This window comes from Apium graveolens, chromosome 8, assembly GCF_009905375.1.
Source record: "Apium graveolens cultivar Ventura chromosome 8, ASM990537v1, whole genome shotgun sequence".
NCBI lineage: Eukaryota > Viridiplantae > Streptophyta > Magnoliopsida > Apiales > Apiaceae > Apium > Apium graveolens.
In genome coordinates this window covers 133,438,201-133,454,658 of record NC_133654.1, presented here as the reverse complement: position 1 = coordinate 133,454,658, position 16,458 = coordinate 133,438,201, and the positions used below count along the sequence as shown (strand labels likewise).

The window sequence follows — 16,458 nt, the reverse complement described above, 5'->3', positions numbered from 1 at the left end:
TATTAACTGATAAAAACTTATTATAAACGCACTCTCTCGAAAGGATGAATAATTATCCTTGAGAGCTGTTAGGTTAGGCAAAAGATATAACAATGTCGTAATGCATATAGCATGAACCTAATCTGTGCTTTATATAGAGCACAACTACATAATTTATAAGGAATCTTATTCTATTAACAACAAGAAAACCTAATACAATGCTTCTGAGATAAAGTCCTTCACCGCCTTGAGTTCCTGTTTCCTTTTCCTTATCGAAGATCAAATGATATGAAAAATACTGATTACATCCTCCGTTGATATCATTATCCATCGATATCATCATCCGTTGATATAAGTTCTGATGTGAACTTCTGATAGTTTCTGCTTGATATCATCAATTGCTCCTAACAAAGGGTAAAACTTTTGTTTTTGTTTGTTCTGAAGTTAATTTGGCTTCTGTACCTAAGGATACTTGGTGGGTAGATTCTAGTACTACTACTCACATAAGTGTATCTATGTAGGGTTGCCTATGGAGCTGACCATAATTGATGCCGAAAGATTCATCTTTATGGGCGACGGCAATAAAGTTTCAGTTGAAGCTGTTGGAATATTTAGATTATTATTAAAAACTGGTGTTTATTTGGATTTATTTGAGACTTTTGTTGCACCGACATTTAGGCATAATCTTATTTCTATTTCCTGTTTGGACAAATATGGCTACACTTTTTCTTTTGGAAATAATAAAGTGTGTTTCTCTTTAAATTCAAATATGGGTTCCACCGGTTCTTTGATTGATAATCTTTATTTGCTTGATACTGTTGCTTTTAATAATGAAATTTTGCACTCAAGTATAATAGGTACAAAGCGTAAGTTAACTGAGAATTCCGCTATGTTGTGGCACAAGCGATGAGGTCATATCTCTATACAGATAATTCAAAGGCTTGTGAATGATATAATTCTTGATCCTTTAGATTTAAGTGGCTTTCAAGTCTGTGTTGAATGCATTAAGGGAAAATAAACAAACTCGTGAAAGTTAGGTGCCAATAGAGCTACAAGTGTCTTGGAACTGATTCATACCGATTTATGTGGGCCATTCCCTACGGCCTCTTGGAACGGTCAACAGTATTTTATCACGTTCATATATTATTATTCTAGGTATGGTTACCTATACTTGATACATGAGAAGTCACAAGATCCAGACGTATTTAAAGAGTATAAAGCTGAAGTTGAACTTTAGCTAAATAGTAGCATTAAAGCTGTCAGATCTGATTGTGGTGGTGAATACTACGGTAGATATGATGGATCAGGTGAGCAACGTACATGACCCTTTGCTAACTTCCCAAAGGATTGTGGAATTGTCTCTCAGTATACTATGCCAGGAAAACCAAATATGAATGCTGTTTCCGAGAGGTGAAACCCTACTCTTAAAGATATGGTGAGAAGTATGATAAGTCATTCTTCCTTGCCTGAGTCACTTTAGGGAGATGCACTAAACATATAAACCCAACTAAAGCAGTGGCCGAAACTCCTTACAAACTTTGGACTAAGAAAACACTTAGTATTAAGCATTTACATGTTTGGGGTTGTCCACCTGAGGCAAGGCCATATAAGTCAAATGAAAAGAAACTAGACTCTAGGACGGTTTGTTGCTATTTTATTGGGTATCCGGAACGTACTCGCGGATTTAAATTTTATGATCCCGCCACTATATCTTTCTTTGAGACTGATAATGCAAGATTTTTTGAGGATGTTGATTTTGGGAGGGAAGATATAGGTAAAAGTATTGTCTTTGAAGAAGATAGTCATGATCCTATTTATGACTCTGCCAAGAGTAATGATCAAATTATGATACTATCATTGTTCAAGGCCCTCCGGTTTTCCATGAGGAACCAATTGAGCAAACTCAACAACCTCATGAATCACAAGAAGTGCCACTAAGAAGATCCACTAGAGAGCGAAAGAGCGCAATTCCAAATGATTATGTTTTTTTCTACAAGAACGTGAAGATGGAATTGGCATTGTGGAAGATGATCCTATAAATCTTCAACAAGCCATGCAGAGTCCTAACTCTCAAAAGTGGATTGATGCCATGAATGAAGAAATGCAATCTATGAAAGATAATGATGTTTGGGATCTTGTCGAGTTGCCTAAAGGCTCAAAACCTATTGGTTATAAATGGGTATTTAAAACCAAAAGGGATTCGAGTGGTAACATCGAAAGATATAAGGCTTGTCTAGTCGCTAAAGGATTCACTAAAAACAAAGGTATCGACTATGATGATACTTTCTCTACGGTTTCCACGAAAGACTCATTTAGAATTTTTATGGCACTTGTGGCTCATTATGATCTAGAGCTATATCAGATGGACGTAAAGACAACGTTTCTTAATGGAAATATTGGAAAGACAATTTATATGGTGCAACCAGAAAACTTTGTCATTGGAGATCCAACGATCGTGGTTTGCAAATTAAAGAAGTCTATCTATGGTCTCAGGCAGGCTTCTCGTGAATGGTATCACAAATTTCATCATGTAATCACATCATATGGTTTCAAAGTGAACTTGGTGAAACATTGTGTATATCACAAGTTCAGTGGGAGCAAATTTATATTTCTTCTCTTATACGTTGATGACATCTGACTTGCTACTAATGATATAGGCTTATTGCACGATACCAAGAAATTTCTCACTAGTCAATTTGAGATGAAGGACCTTGGTAACGCCTCTATTTCATTAGGAATTCAGATTCATCGAGATCGCTCTTGAGGTATTCTTGGATTGTCACAAAAGAGCTATATCGAAAAGATACCGGAAATGTATGGCATGAAAGATTGTGCACCAATGAATACACCCGTGTCTACGGGAGATAAAGTTAGTCCCAAACACTATCCCAAGAATGAACTTAAGATAAGGGAAATACAAAGGATATCATATACATCGTCAGTGGGAAGCCTAATGTATGCTCAAGTTTGTACTCGTCCCGACATAACATTCATTATTGGAATGTTGGGAAGATATTTGAGTAATCAGGGAATGGAGCAATGGAAAGCAGTGAAATGAGTCTTACGGTATTTGAAGAAAACAAAAGACTATATGCTCACATACAGGAAATCAGATCATCTAGAATTATTGGATATTCAGATTCTGACTTTGGAGGATGCAAAGATGAAAGAAAATCTACTTCGGGCTATGTTTATCTACTGGCTGGTGGAGCGATTTCATGGAGGTCTTCCAAACAGATGCTCATTGCTTCATCCACCATGATTGCAGAATATATTGCATATTTTGTGGCATCCGATCAAGCTTTATGGCTGCGAAACTTTGTCAGTGGTTTGCGTATCCATGATGGTGTTGAAAGACCATTAAATATATTTTGTGATAATAAATCGACACTGGAGTATTCAAAGAACAATAGGAGCACCACAGATGTAAAACATATAGATATTAAGTTTCTAGTTGTTAAAGAAAAGATTCGAAGTGGACATATTTCGATAGAACACATTGGCACTAACTCCATGATTGCGGATCCGCTCACTAAGTCGTTAACACCTAAGATTTTTCACGAGCATACTGCTCATATGGGTGTTACCTTATGTGATACTTTGGTTTAGTGGGAGTTTATATTTTGGTGTTTTATGTAATAAACATTGAGTTGTTTATATTTTGCAGAATACAATTGATGGAATTTTATTAAATGTCACTCTACATTTGTTCAATTTTCTTATTGTGGTTTAACATTGAGTTGAGGAAACTGGAATCAATCTCGTTAGAGATTGACCGAGGACTAGTTGAAAATAGACATTATATAGATCACATTATATGTAATTTCCATACCACTTATCCATGCATTGATTCATGTCATTGAATATATTTGTGTGGTGACCATGGAAGGTTTAGTCACGTAAAGTTTGTGACGAATGCCGCCATAATCTTATGCATGCATAAATAGTAGACGACCCGAATTATTTTGGTAAAATCTAAGGACGATAAATAGCATAAAGTTGTGCACTAAAGTTTTATATAATTGACTCTGGATTCATATGAAGCCCAAGTAGGAGATTTTTATTATTATTTTAATAATAATAATAATAATAATTTTATGGGCTACATATAAATATATCAAGTATATTTTCTATTTATTAAATTGGGTTAAATTTAGTGATCAAATACGAAACCCAATTAGATTTTAATTTATTATATGGACCTAATAAGTGGATCCTAATACCAGGACCAATTAAATTATAATAGGAGATTTAATTAGGTGATATATAAAAAAGGGTTATAGTCCCCAATATATCAAGTACACGTTACACGACTTATCTTCTACCCATCAGAGAGAGCTATTGAGAAACCCTAAGGAGTACTTGGTTGAGGAAGACAATAATCAAGAACATAATACTGATTCAGATATCGTAACAATCATCGTCTTATGGATTCAGGTACACTTCCGCTTTCAGTTTAATCTCGATAATTAGATATGATGATTACGGTCCTTATCTCTATTTTAGAGAATTATGTGTTTATAGAATTCTTAGATTCTATCAGTGTGTGTATATGAGTGTAAGAGAGTGATTAATCCCTGGATCTTTCCTCGGGGTTGGTACTTTTGAATCGTAGTCGTTAGTTCTAGGAGCGAAGGACACCTGACTGGGGTGGATGCCTTACACGTGTCAGGATAGGAATGGTTGAGGGATGTTCTAAGGATCTCCTGGCACGTGCCCTGATCGTGATCATGGCCGATCAAGGACAGTTTTCCCTATCACGCGTTTGGGCATGTGCCCCACGTGCTGGGACTTCCCAAGGTTGGGCAACCGGGACTAGATAGTCTGGACTAGTTGTGTACGGGACTGGATGGAGCTGGGAGACCGGAACTAGTCCTTCTAAGAGCCATATATACTATCAAGAACCAAAATAAATACGAATGAATGTCATTATCCACCATGGAATCTTATTCATGGTCTATGCAAAAAACAAATCATTACATCAAGAAAATAATAGGGTATAAAATTTTAAAGTCGTCTATAAATTCCAGGGCCAGTAAAAGGCACTCATTATATGGTTTCATTCTTACATAACAGCAGGCATGTCCTTCAACTATGGATCTAGTGGCTTACCAATAGAGTAAACAGTGAACCCAATTTGACGTAGCTTTTCCACGTTCACGACATTCCTACCATCAAACACATAAGTTGCTTCTGCATATCGTCATAGATCTTTTGAAAATTTAGGGACTTAAACTTGTCCCACTCTGTTAATATGCATATTCCATGTGCATCTTTATTGCTTCATAAGCAGTAGAAACAACACATACTTGCTTTAGATCATCTAACACATTGAAACAGAGTGAAATGGGTAGTTCCAGTTATACTTTGGCATGGACAAATCTTTGTTAATCTGTTGTTCAGGAACCTGGGGATCGTATATATTAAGCTAGGATTGATCACATGTAACCTTCTAGGATTATATTACATTGTACATTATTCACGAAAGGTTAAATCGATCACCGATTAAATTATTATTACTTGGGAAGCAATGATGTAATACTAGATGCCGCTCATTGTTTACGAATTAGATTTAAAAATCGTTGTCAACGTAATAGTAACCTATAGGGTCACACACAAAGAATGCTTGAAGGATTATTTAATTTAAATTAGATTTAAATTATATTAAAGTAATTCGAATTATTTATAATATTAATTAAGTATGACTTAATTAATTAGATAAATAATGATATTCGAATTTACTAATATTAATTATAAAATTTAGTTGTTAAATAATTATGATACAAATAGGAATTTTGAATTAATAATAACTCTTAATTAGTTTAGAGTTATAATTCGTTTTTCTACTCTCCATATAATATCTCTTGTGGCTGAATTTTTACATAAGACTTTTACTAAAACCTTAGCCACCAATTGAGAAGATGGAGAGAGAGTAAAAAGAGACGATTTTGTGCTACTACACATTCAATCCTGGCGTTCAAGCATTCGTGTGGATACCGATAGAGCGTAGATCGCGAGAGCGGGATGCGTGGTGATTGAACAATCTTTGGATCTCCATTATTCAACCAATTTATAAAGTTTCTTAAGGTAAACATTCCGATCTACGAATTAAATATTTGTTTCCCATGGATCCTGCGGTGGATTTCGAAAATTTTGATTTTTCTTTTTTTTATTATTGTTTCTGTTGTGTTTATATGCTCAAAACCCTTCACCTACTACCATTAGAGAGGAAATTAGTGGCTCACAGAAGGATGTCTTGGTACTTGGAATCTTCACAAATGTCCTTTGACGACGCCAACTAGGTATAAGGATAGTTTGGCTTTTTGAGTTAGTTTCATGCATTAAGACACTAAGTGGAGCCCATAGGGTGTTTTGAACTTAGTTCCTTCACCAAGAATCTTGGTAGAACCTACAAGGTACTAGGAACTTCAAGTGGTGCCCAGAGTAGCTATAAGATGAGTTTTGACTTTGTTCTTATAGCTAACACTTGAAAAGTGGCGCCCAATAGTGCATAATGTAACATTTTTACTTAGGTTTTGCAACTACTACTTGCAAGTGGCACCTAGAGTACCTAGTAATCAATTGTACTTAATTTCTAGAGCCTTAAACAAGTAGTGACTCCAATTACTTCATCGTATGGCCTTGGTGGCACCCGGTGCTTCTTGTATAAGTCTTTTAACTTAGTTTCCGGTGGCTGCTTAGCTTTTTAGCTTACACCCTGCACAAATCTTCTCGTACCTTAATAAAGAAAAGTTCATTCCAAGTGCATTTTTTAACTTAATAATTCTTGTATAAATAATACTCGAATTTCTTTCACGAACTGCTGACATCTAATGCAATTGGTTTAATTCACAAACGACTAATTTCGTCCCAGATCTTCGTGTTATAGCAACACAAACATTGTTAATACGGTAACAACTTTATTGCCTCACACACCGATTGTCAAAAAATACTGTAATTTCACTGGAATATTTCTTGCTACTTAGACAAAGTCTTCATTATACCACAATCTTGAATACTTCATTTTATTTTCTTCACTAACGGTTGAACATATAAATGAACTCTTTTCAGTGAGTATTATTTTCAAGGTTGCAACTCTTTTCTTTAACCTTTGTCTATACCCCATCTTTAATTCTTCAGATTCACATACTTTACATAATGTCTTGGCTAATATACTGAAATCATTCGGTGGCACCGTTATCCAGAATTTTCAAAACTCTTGAAATCTTGAAATTCTTCAAACCTGATTATTCACTAAGTCATGAACATCTTGATGAACTTGTTTCAGTGACTTATAAGCAGACTCCAAAACTTCTTCTGATGTTTTAATCATGTATATTTGTCTTGTCTTCATTTCTTCCTGATTTCTGTATAGACGTAGTATTATATACATGTTCGATTCCAGTATTGAGTTATCACGTCTATAGTTTATACAACTTTGTAATCTCACCAACAATTTCCTTTTGCGAAACCTAAATTATTATCTTATACATAAATTGGTATTTTTTAAATATAACCATGTCTTAAAAAATTATAAATTTTTATATCTGAATTTTACGGGTATTACAAATTTATCAAATTCGTATATCTTAGCATTTGAAAAATAATCGTGTGATTTTATGAAATTTAATGAAATTAATTAAAAAAATGATTAGTGAAAACAATATGTAATATTAAAATGTTATTATATAAAAAAAACATAAAATTGCAATATTATTTTTGAGTGAACTTTTAACGTAAAAGTATTAAAAAAAAGAGAGGGGAGAATTGTGGTGAGGGGGATTTGAGTGGTTGAAACAAAATGCAAATAAAATATTATCCGGGGTTGAACAAAACTCTGGGGTGAGGGATTGTATCATGTAAATAAATGGTGGAGCGAGGATGACCTCTTGTGCTGCACTTACTTACTCTCCTTTCACCACCATTTTACGCACAGCACCACCACGACCGACCACCTGCTTCCCTCGCCGCCACTTCACCCTACGAGGTGCATGCCTTGCTGTTATTTATTTATTTTTACTAGCTAGGTAGCCTAGCATGATATTCAACAACACTCCTCTCTTTTGCAGTTACAAATGATTCAAATAAAACAGAATTATTTTCAACCTCCGAGGCTGACAAACTTGTTGATGGAATGGACTTCGGTGAGCTTTGCAACGAGTTTGAGTGCATTAGTAGCCCATCTGTTGAAGCTACAGCTAGACAACTCGCTCGTGAAATCCTAGAGCTTCGCCAAGGAAATCGTGCTCTTGGTACCTTTGCGGTTTCTGTTATATACACTGTACTCTACTCTACTCCCCCCCTTTTCCCCTTTACACACTTGTAATGTTTTCTTAACCTATTGTGCCTTACACTTTACTCTACCCAAAATTTCATAAGTTTTGCTGTGCTTAAACTTATGCATTCTTAATTCCTAATTCATTAAATCTTCTTTCTTATTTTGTTTGCTTGGCATTTGTTTGATTACAAATTTTGACAAATATAAACTTTACACACACCTCAGACTAAGACTTCTTGACTTCCTCTTCTATGCAGGATCCACTTAGAAGTTTCACTGGTCGTGAAAAGTACAAAAGACCTCTATGGGCAACTGATGCCCTTGAGGAACCTGTTGTGGTAAAACTTTATACTAGTGTTAATTTGCACTCTAATGCTAATTACATTTTCCAACCAAATAATTCCATATTTAACTAATTTATTGTGCAACTCACCCAAATTCCAACTTGCTTTACATTTATGGTTGATTGATGATGCGGCTAGATGCATATATGCATACTTGATGCAAAAATGGTACCAAGTAGTTCTGCAAAAAAAATTAAAATGGCACCAAGTATGCATTTTGGCATTATTTTGAGGCATCAAAATATGCAAGTCCTTTGGTGTTGATATTTTTTGCATTTGGTGCCAAGTTATAGCAATGACACCAAATCTGGCATTGCATTGGACTTGACAAGGAATTTTTTTTTGGGGGCAGACGGATTAATTGTTAAGGGTTACTGGCGGTATAAACAGCTACATTTTATTAATGCCTAGAACCTCTTCTTACCAAGAATAGTGAAAAAGAATAATAGTAATGCTTACAATATAGGTCAATGTATTTAGTTTTTCGGACACTTCAATACGTATAATTTGCTCCTAAAAAATTAGCAGTGCAATTTGGTTCTCCAAGACACTTCCCTTAATTACAAGTACAAATTTTCTTTCCCTTCAACATTTTACTGGATCCTCCACTGGTCATTGTTGCATTTCTTGAAGAAAATTTGGCTGATAAGAGCAGGTGTTTCCTCTGCTTCTGTACAGTGTAAAGTTCGCTTTCTAAGTTTGAAGAAATTCTGAACTAATTTTTAAATGAGAAGCTTGCTAGGGAGCAAACCGAGGACGGAATAGTGTGTTTTCCACTTAAGCTAGAAGGTTAAAGGTGAGATTGAAGTTTGCTCAGTGAGGTTGTGACTGATTAATGGCTTTGGCAATATGGATGGAGGACCGACTTTGGGAGTGGAGGTCTGAGAAGATTTTGGGGTATGCAGAGGTACTTATAATGCTATAATGAAGAAGGATATTGGCCCTTTATTGTTGGTATCTACATATGAAGAGTGAGACATACTTAGAGAAAAAGGCGGGACATATTTCAGTTGCATAAGCCACAAGTCAGGGGGTGGGAGGATAATCTGCTTTTTGTTAAATTTATGATTAAGAAAGTAGTGTTGGTTAGATGTGTCAAAACCTATTATTTGGGCTGCCAGTTCATAAAGTCGCACCAGGTATCTTTAAAAAGAAAATGGCATGAAGAAGCAAGAAAATCTGAAGGCAGATATAAATGGCTGGATTTAGAGGATGTGGTTGATGAGTTCGTTTCTAAAGTAAATGGGAAGGTGTCCTTTGGAGAGAAATTGAGGATGATCGGATGCTATACTTTGTGTTTATAAATGTTTTTTCTTCTAGTGTGTATATAGTTTTAGGTGAGGGTACATGAGACTCTCCTCTCTTTGATTGCTCCAGTAAACATTATAAAGAGGTGCCATGGAGTTGTTTGTTAAGCATGTTATATGCCTTCAGACTCTCCTCACAAGGGTGTCCTCTCTCTGTATCTTTCTTGCATTATAACTAATTATTTATTTGTTTTTGAAATTTTTTGTTTAAATGATGATTCCCAAACTAAATTATGAAGATAGGGAAGTTGTTTTTTTGTGATGAAGCAGCTGTCTTACGAGAACTTGATGCTTGCCTTTTCCTAACCATTTCCTAAGTTAAAAATGTAATTTTCAAAGTTTATGAGCTTATAAGTATAATCTTTGCTTATTTGGCAAGATCCTTGGTACTCTCCTGCTGACCCCAGTACTTAGTCCCGTTAAACAGAAATTAGAAAAATTATCTTTTCCACAATTCATGGTATACTAGTACATTGATAATTTTAGTTACTTTGTTGTCCTTGTTTTCGCAGGGTGTGCAGGAAATGTCAATGTCATCAACAAGTGTGCTAAATATCAAATGGACATTAAAAGGAAAGCCTAAATCATTGGTGGCTGGGATTGGAGGTGATGTAATTGTTAAAGTCAGTTCTCAATTCACTCTGAACCAAATCAGTGGCCAAGTGATTGAGCATAAAGAGTCGTGGGATTTATCAGCTTCATCAGCTATTGCTCAAGCATACTTTTGGTCCTCTCGACGACTTTTTTCTACAGTTGAGTTTCTAAAAGATATAACCCACTCCACTAAAAACTTGTCAAGCCGATTTCAGACCGAGAAAGAGAATACAGAGATCTATCCCGATCCTCTGGGGGATCCAACAAAGGTTCCTTTTTCTTACAATTTATCTTTAAATTTCAATCCCTGCTCTATTACTATATTCTTATAAACGGGTTAAATAACGGAAAGCAATGTATGAGTTTAATCATCAAATCATTTAAATTTGAATGATTAAAATTATAATAAATATTAAATAAATATTTCAAAATATGTGTTCGAGAATTAAAAATTATTATATAAAATTCTATATTTTTTTAAATCCTATTACAATCAAATGAAAATGTATGAATTCTCTATAATAAATAAAATTATTAGCTTGGTTCACGTGGTTTGGAGGTTATTACTTGAGCTCGTAGGGTTTACCCAATGCGCACCCGAAGGGTAACGGCTGCGGGTTACCTACGATAAAAAAAGTATGAATTCTAATATTTTATATAATATTGTAAGATTTTTAAAAATTTATCTATTATTTATTTTAAATTTTATAGTCATTTTCTTTATTTAAATAAAAATAATTAGTAGATAAAGTTTTAAAAATCTCACAAAATCATCTAAAATATTATAGATTCATAACTTTTTGTTTGATTGTAATATAATTTATGAAAATGTTTAGAACTCTATAAAATAAATTTAATTCTCAAGCACATATTTTGAATTATTTGTTTGATATTTATTATTACTTTAGTAATATAAATGATATCCCGTTAAATTTAATAATTAAACTGATATATTAGTTTCAGTTTAATGACCACTTTGATATTTAACGCTTTTATATACCGGAATTGAGTAGTCACTGCACATGCCACATTTAAGAACAAGAAATTAGATTTTTTTTTTCATTAAGCATTGAATCTGAAACAAAAATGTCTGTTTTAGGAAACTAGACCCTGAAATTAGGTTGACACAAAAACACGTTTAAATATTGTTTTTCGTTTTTCTTGAAAAATATTATTTTTCGTGTTGAAAACTTTTAAATTTATAATATAATTTATGGACTGGTAAAATTTAAAAAATGAAAGTAAAAAAAGTAAAGTGAGAATTTAACTTTATGTGTTTTTTAAAATTTACAAAAATAATGTGAATTTATGGTTTAAATTTAAAGTTAAGCAAACACTGTTAAAAAGAAGAAGCATAGATCATATGTGCTAAGTTACACAGTTCAACTTAATGATAGAACATGCTAATATCGATGTGTTATTTGTCCATTAAACCATGAACTTTAAAATAATGTGAATTTACGGTTTAAATTTAAAGTTAAGCAAACACTGTTAAAAAGAAGAAGCATAGATCATATGTGCTACGTTACACAGTTCAACTTAATGATAGAACATGCTAATATCGATGTGTTATTTGTCCATTAAACCATGAACTTTAAAATAATGTGAATTTACGGTTTAAATTTAAAGTTAAGCAAATACTGTTAAAAAGAAGAAGCATAGATCATATGTGCTAGGTTACACAGTTCAACTTAATGATAGAACATGCTAATATCGATGTGTTATTCGTCCATTAAACCATGAACTTTAGTTTCTTTTAAGAAAATTGAAGGAGTTTTAGATACATATATGTATATACATATATATATATATTTGTATATGTATTAGTTAAGTTTTTAACATAATTAGGTGAGCGGGACTCCACTTAAACATTATAGAGGCCATTCAGGTGTCTTATCAAACTAAGTGTCTTATCAAACTGTTAGTATTCTAAATGTCAGAATTTTTTTAGTCAAGTCAATGATTTAACCAACGACTTTATCATTACTCTCGATTAAAGTGCTGCAAATGAGATATATGATAATTCAAATAGGTTATTTGATATATACTTTTCAGTTTAGTAACTATTTTGAGATTTAACCCGTTAAATATGTCATACACATAAGTACACATACATATAAGTACACAAGGCGAATTTATTCGGTGTTCGTGTATCAAATGCGTAATCAGACACAAGGATCTATGATCTATTTAGTGTAGGGTATTTGGAATGTGTGTAGGTACATGGATTTACATAATGTCGTGTATCGGTTTGATACTAATGATACGAGGATACACGACAAGCTTGTGAGGTCAAGTTGAAACAGAAACACTTTCTTCTTGTTTTAAACAAAAACGATAAAAATCAGAATTTCTTTCTTTATCGTCAAGAAGGTAAATGATTTTATATATAGTATTCTACATTGCTAATGGAGAAGGTAAAATATATTACTGAACTACAAATGTTACCATATGCTCCATCGGATACTTAGCTCCTAATTTCTTCTTTCCTCCACCCATAGTAGGATAATTTGTAATTTTGCACCAAGTAATATACTATAAATGTTACCATATGTTGTATTTCAGTTCTTCCAACGAGATGACAGCTTCCAGAGAGATGCGTATCAAATTGCTTTAGTTCTGGCACTTCTGTATTTTGTTGTACAATTCTTGAAGACAACGTTGTAATTATAATTCACATACATCGATTCATATTTGAATCTTATCTTGTAATTATTGTTGCATATAAAGCATTGATCAAGTATATGACATATATAGTTAGTGCTTAGCATACTTCCACATGTATTAGACGCAATGGGATGAAAAACAGAAAGTTACTAGTTTGCTTATTGCTGATTCGAAATTCAACTCTTGATTGCTATTTATTTGTAGTTATCTTCATTATATAGGGTCTTAATATGGTCAGAGTCTAGCATAAAGGCATTTCCAAAGGTGCGACTTTGAAAAGGCATTTGCATAATTTTGAAGTAATATACTCCTATAAGCTTCTCCAACCCCAAAAATTTCTACCTTCGTATTTGAAAATACCAATTATTTAGCTTCAAATATGAAGCAAATATTGTGCTGTACAGATGAAGTAATTATATTCGTATATGCTGATTTGAGGAGCACAGAAGAAAAATGGTTGTTTAATAGTTTATCTGCAAGGATAGAGATTTCATCCGCCGTTCTCCGCCCCTTCCCTTCCCGTTCAGGTCGGAGATTGGTGGATTTTTTTTTAGATTTGAGGGGGGGAACAGATAAAAATATGAAAAAAGGTGGGATATTGGAGCGGGATCGGGGATTAGGAATCCTGCTTTTTGGACCCTGATCCGCAATTATTATATTTAATATATGTAAATAATAACTTATATGTATAATAGTTATATTATTATGAGTAAATATAATATATATTTTTTTATAAAGTTTAAATTTTTTAACTTTTTTTAATATTGAAATTTTCTAGTAAAATATGCTTTTGATAAAATAATTTTAATATTTTATGTTACTAATATATACTTACATTTAAGTTCGAACTGTTATTTAAAATATGATAATATTTTAAAACATTTTTATGTATTATGGTTTATTAAAATATTTTTATTATAGAAAACATTAAAAATATATTCCCTATATCCCATTTATTTTTATACAATTTTCTTTTTAGATCATCCATCTCAATCGTATACATTCCAAAAATAGGAGTTTTATAATTTAAAAATTACCTAATTCACTTACTAACACTATTTTCTTTCACTACACTCACTTTATACATTAAAAATTAATTGGTTTCACCGTTTTACCTACTTTCCTTATTTTTTCGGTTCAAATGGCGTTTTGGTCACTCAACTGTCCGGAAACTTTCAGTTCGGTCATCCAACTCAAAAAACTTTCAATCATATCATTTTACTCTTAAACTTCTTATCCAGATCACTCGGCGTTACATTCCGTTGAAAACTTGACGGAATGCTGATTAAACTTGGTGGCTTGGCTTAAATAAATCTACCGTGGCATGTACAGTCAGATGAAGCGGCATTTTGGTCAGCAAAACTTGCAATTTGGTTATCAAACTAAAGAAATTTTCATTCAAGTCGCTGACCATTACGTTCATTAAAAACTTAAAAGAAAACGGAACAAAGAGCTCTCCTATAACCCCTATCTTCTCTCTACAACATTCTGGAACATATAAAAGCAATAAAAAATTGTATCGATATGTTGTTCAATCCCTATATTAAAATCGTTACATATCATAAAAGGGTTAAGTATCAAGTAAGTGACTGGCTGCGTCAAAAAAACTCATGTTTGTCACTCATTACAAATTTGACTCAAAGCGATCATCAATTAATTTAATTTGATCATTTCGCTAAAGTCGAAAATTGAAATTAGCCAAAATTGAAAAATGATAACACGGGAGGCTAGAGCTCTTGTTGGGCTTCAATATGGTTACTAAAACTTCTTATTTGATTCACATAATCACGATGAAATATCGCTTTGATTTTTCAAAATTTTAAAAATAATTCAAGTAGGGAGAACCAAAGCCACATTTCATCATGATTCCGCGAGGCAAATAGAAAGTTTTAGTAATTATAATCAAGCCCAAAATGTGCTCTACCCATCTATGTTACCATTTTTCAATTTTGTGTAATTTCAATTTTCAATTTTAAAAGAATGATTAAATTAAGTTAATTGATGATCAGTTTGAGTCAAATTTGCAATTAATGACCCACTTGAGATTTTTGGACGCAGTTACTCACCTACTTGATATTTAACCCTATAATTAAAATATCTCAAAAATTTTCAAAATTTTGAAAATTGATCTCAAAATTTTTGTTGGGATTATATTTCAAAATCCCAAAATTGATCACTAATGACACGTGACGTGATTTTTCATAACCTCCATGCCACACCCTACGTATAATATTCAATAAGACGTAGGGAGTATAACTATTCTTTGAGAAAAAAAAAATTAGAATCTCCGATTACCTGCAGGGATCCTCATTCCTTGTTGGGGACGGAGATCAGAAAGTACAATTAATCTCAGGGATCGAGGCGGGTTCGTGGTGTGGGTTAGGGTTCAGGGATCGGGGGCGGGGATATCACTTCCCGACCCTAAATGGTCTGGTGCCCAAACCTACACGTAAGTCGAGATTTGCACTTGTATTATTGTTATAGTAAAATCTTCTAAAGTGATATCTTCTTCTAAAGTGATAATTTTGGAACCTGAAAAAAATATAACTTTAAAGAGATTATCACATTAGAGAGGTTTATACCGTTTTTTACTTTGAGATAATTAAATTTTATTTATTTACTGCAATATATAAAATGTAGATAGTTCTTACAATTTTAGAGCACTATACGCTAAAATTATGAATGTTAACTTTTTCATATCAAAAATGACTTATAAGCTGAATAATATTCTTTATTTAGATAAATATCTTCCAAATATCAAGATCATAATGACCAATGAAAGACAATAAATATGACCATTAATAGTTTAAAAGTTAATAAATAAGAAAAAATTTCATTATAAAAATATTTTATATTTATGCAAAGTATATAAAATGGGTATTTAATCAAAATTATCAAATTATGCGAAAATAGGGACCGATATTTAACACTACAAATTTCTGAAAAGATATTAATTATCACGATAGATGGGTTATTAAATTTTTATATTGGTCATGACTTGGGACCGAATTTTTTTATGTAGAGGTTAGCACTTAAGAGGGGTATTGATTTAGATGGATTCTATTGTATAATGTTAACGTGAATGTGTGACAGTATGTATGATAGGTAAATACAATGTGCCATCCATTGGATCGTCTATTAGACGTCACGATTTTTTTTAAAAAAACAGGCATACCACAGTATAACACTGTGGTATGGGTTAATTACTGTCTTGACCCCGTTCATATCACACAAGTTTTCTAAGGTAGTGCACTTTCTTTGTTTACAGTCCATTCGAACTTAGACCCAA

General features: G+C 33.0%; 1 protein-coding gene and 1 long non-coding RNA gene across 2 annotated transcripts; both read left to right on the top strand.

Moving 5' to 3' along the window:
- Window positions 1-7,808: 7,808 nt before the first annotated feature.
- On the top strand, window positions 7,809-13,349 carry LOC141677179 (uncharacterized). The gene is made up of 5 exons (XM_074482949.1): window positions 7,809-7,966; window positions 8,049-8,260; window positions 8,515-8,595; window positions 10,421-10,771; window positions 13,068-13,349. Exons 1-5 carry the CDS (start codon window positions 7,861-7,863, stop codon window positions 13,167-13,169), a joined length of 852 nt encoding a protein of 283 aa, XP_074339050.1. The 5' UTR covers window positions 7,809-7,860; the 3' UTR covers window positions 13,170-13,349.
- Window positions 8,602-10,101, top strand: LOC141677180 (uncharacterized). Its single transcript, XR_012557357.1, has 2 exons — window positions 8,602-9,256; window positions 9,336-10,101. It is a non-coding gene; the product is annotated as an uncharacterized LOC141677180 (long non-coding RNA).
- Window positions 13,350-16,458: the final 3,109 nt, after the last annotated feature.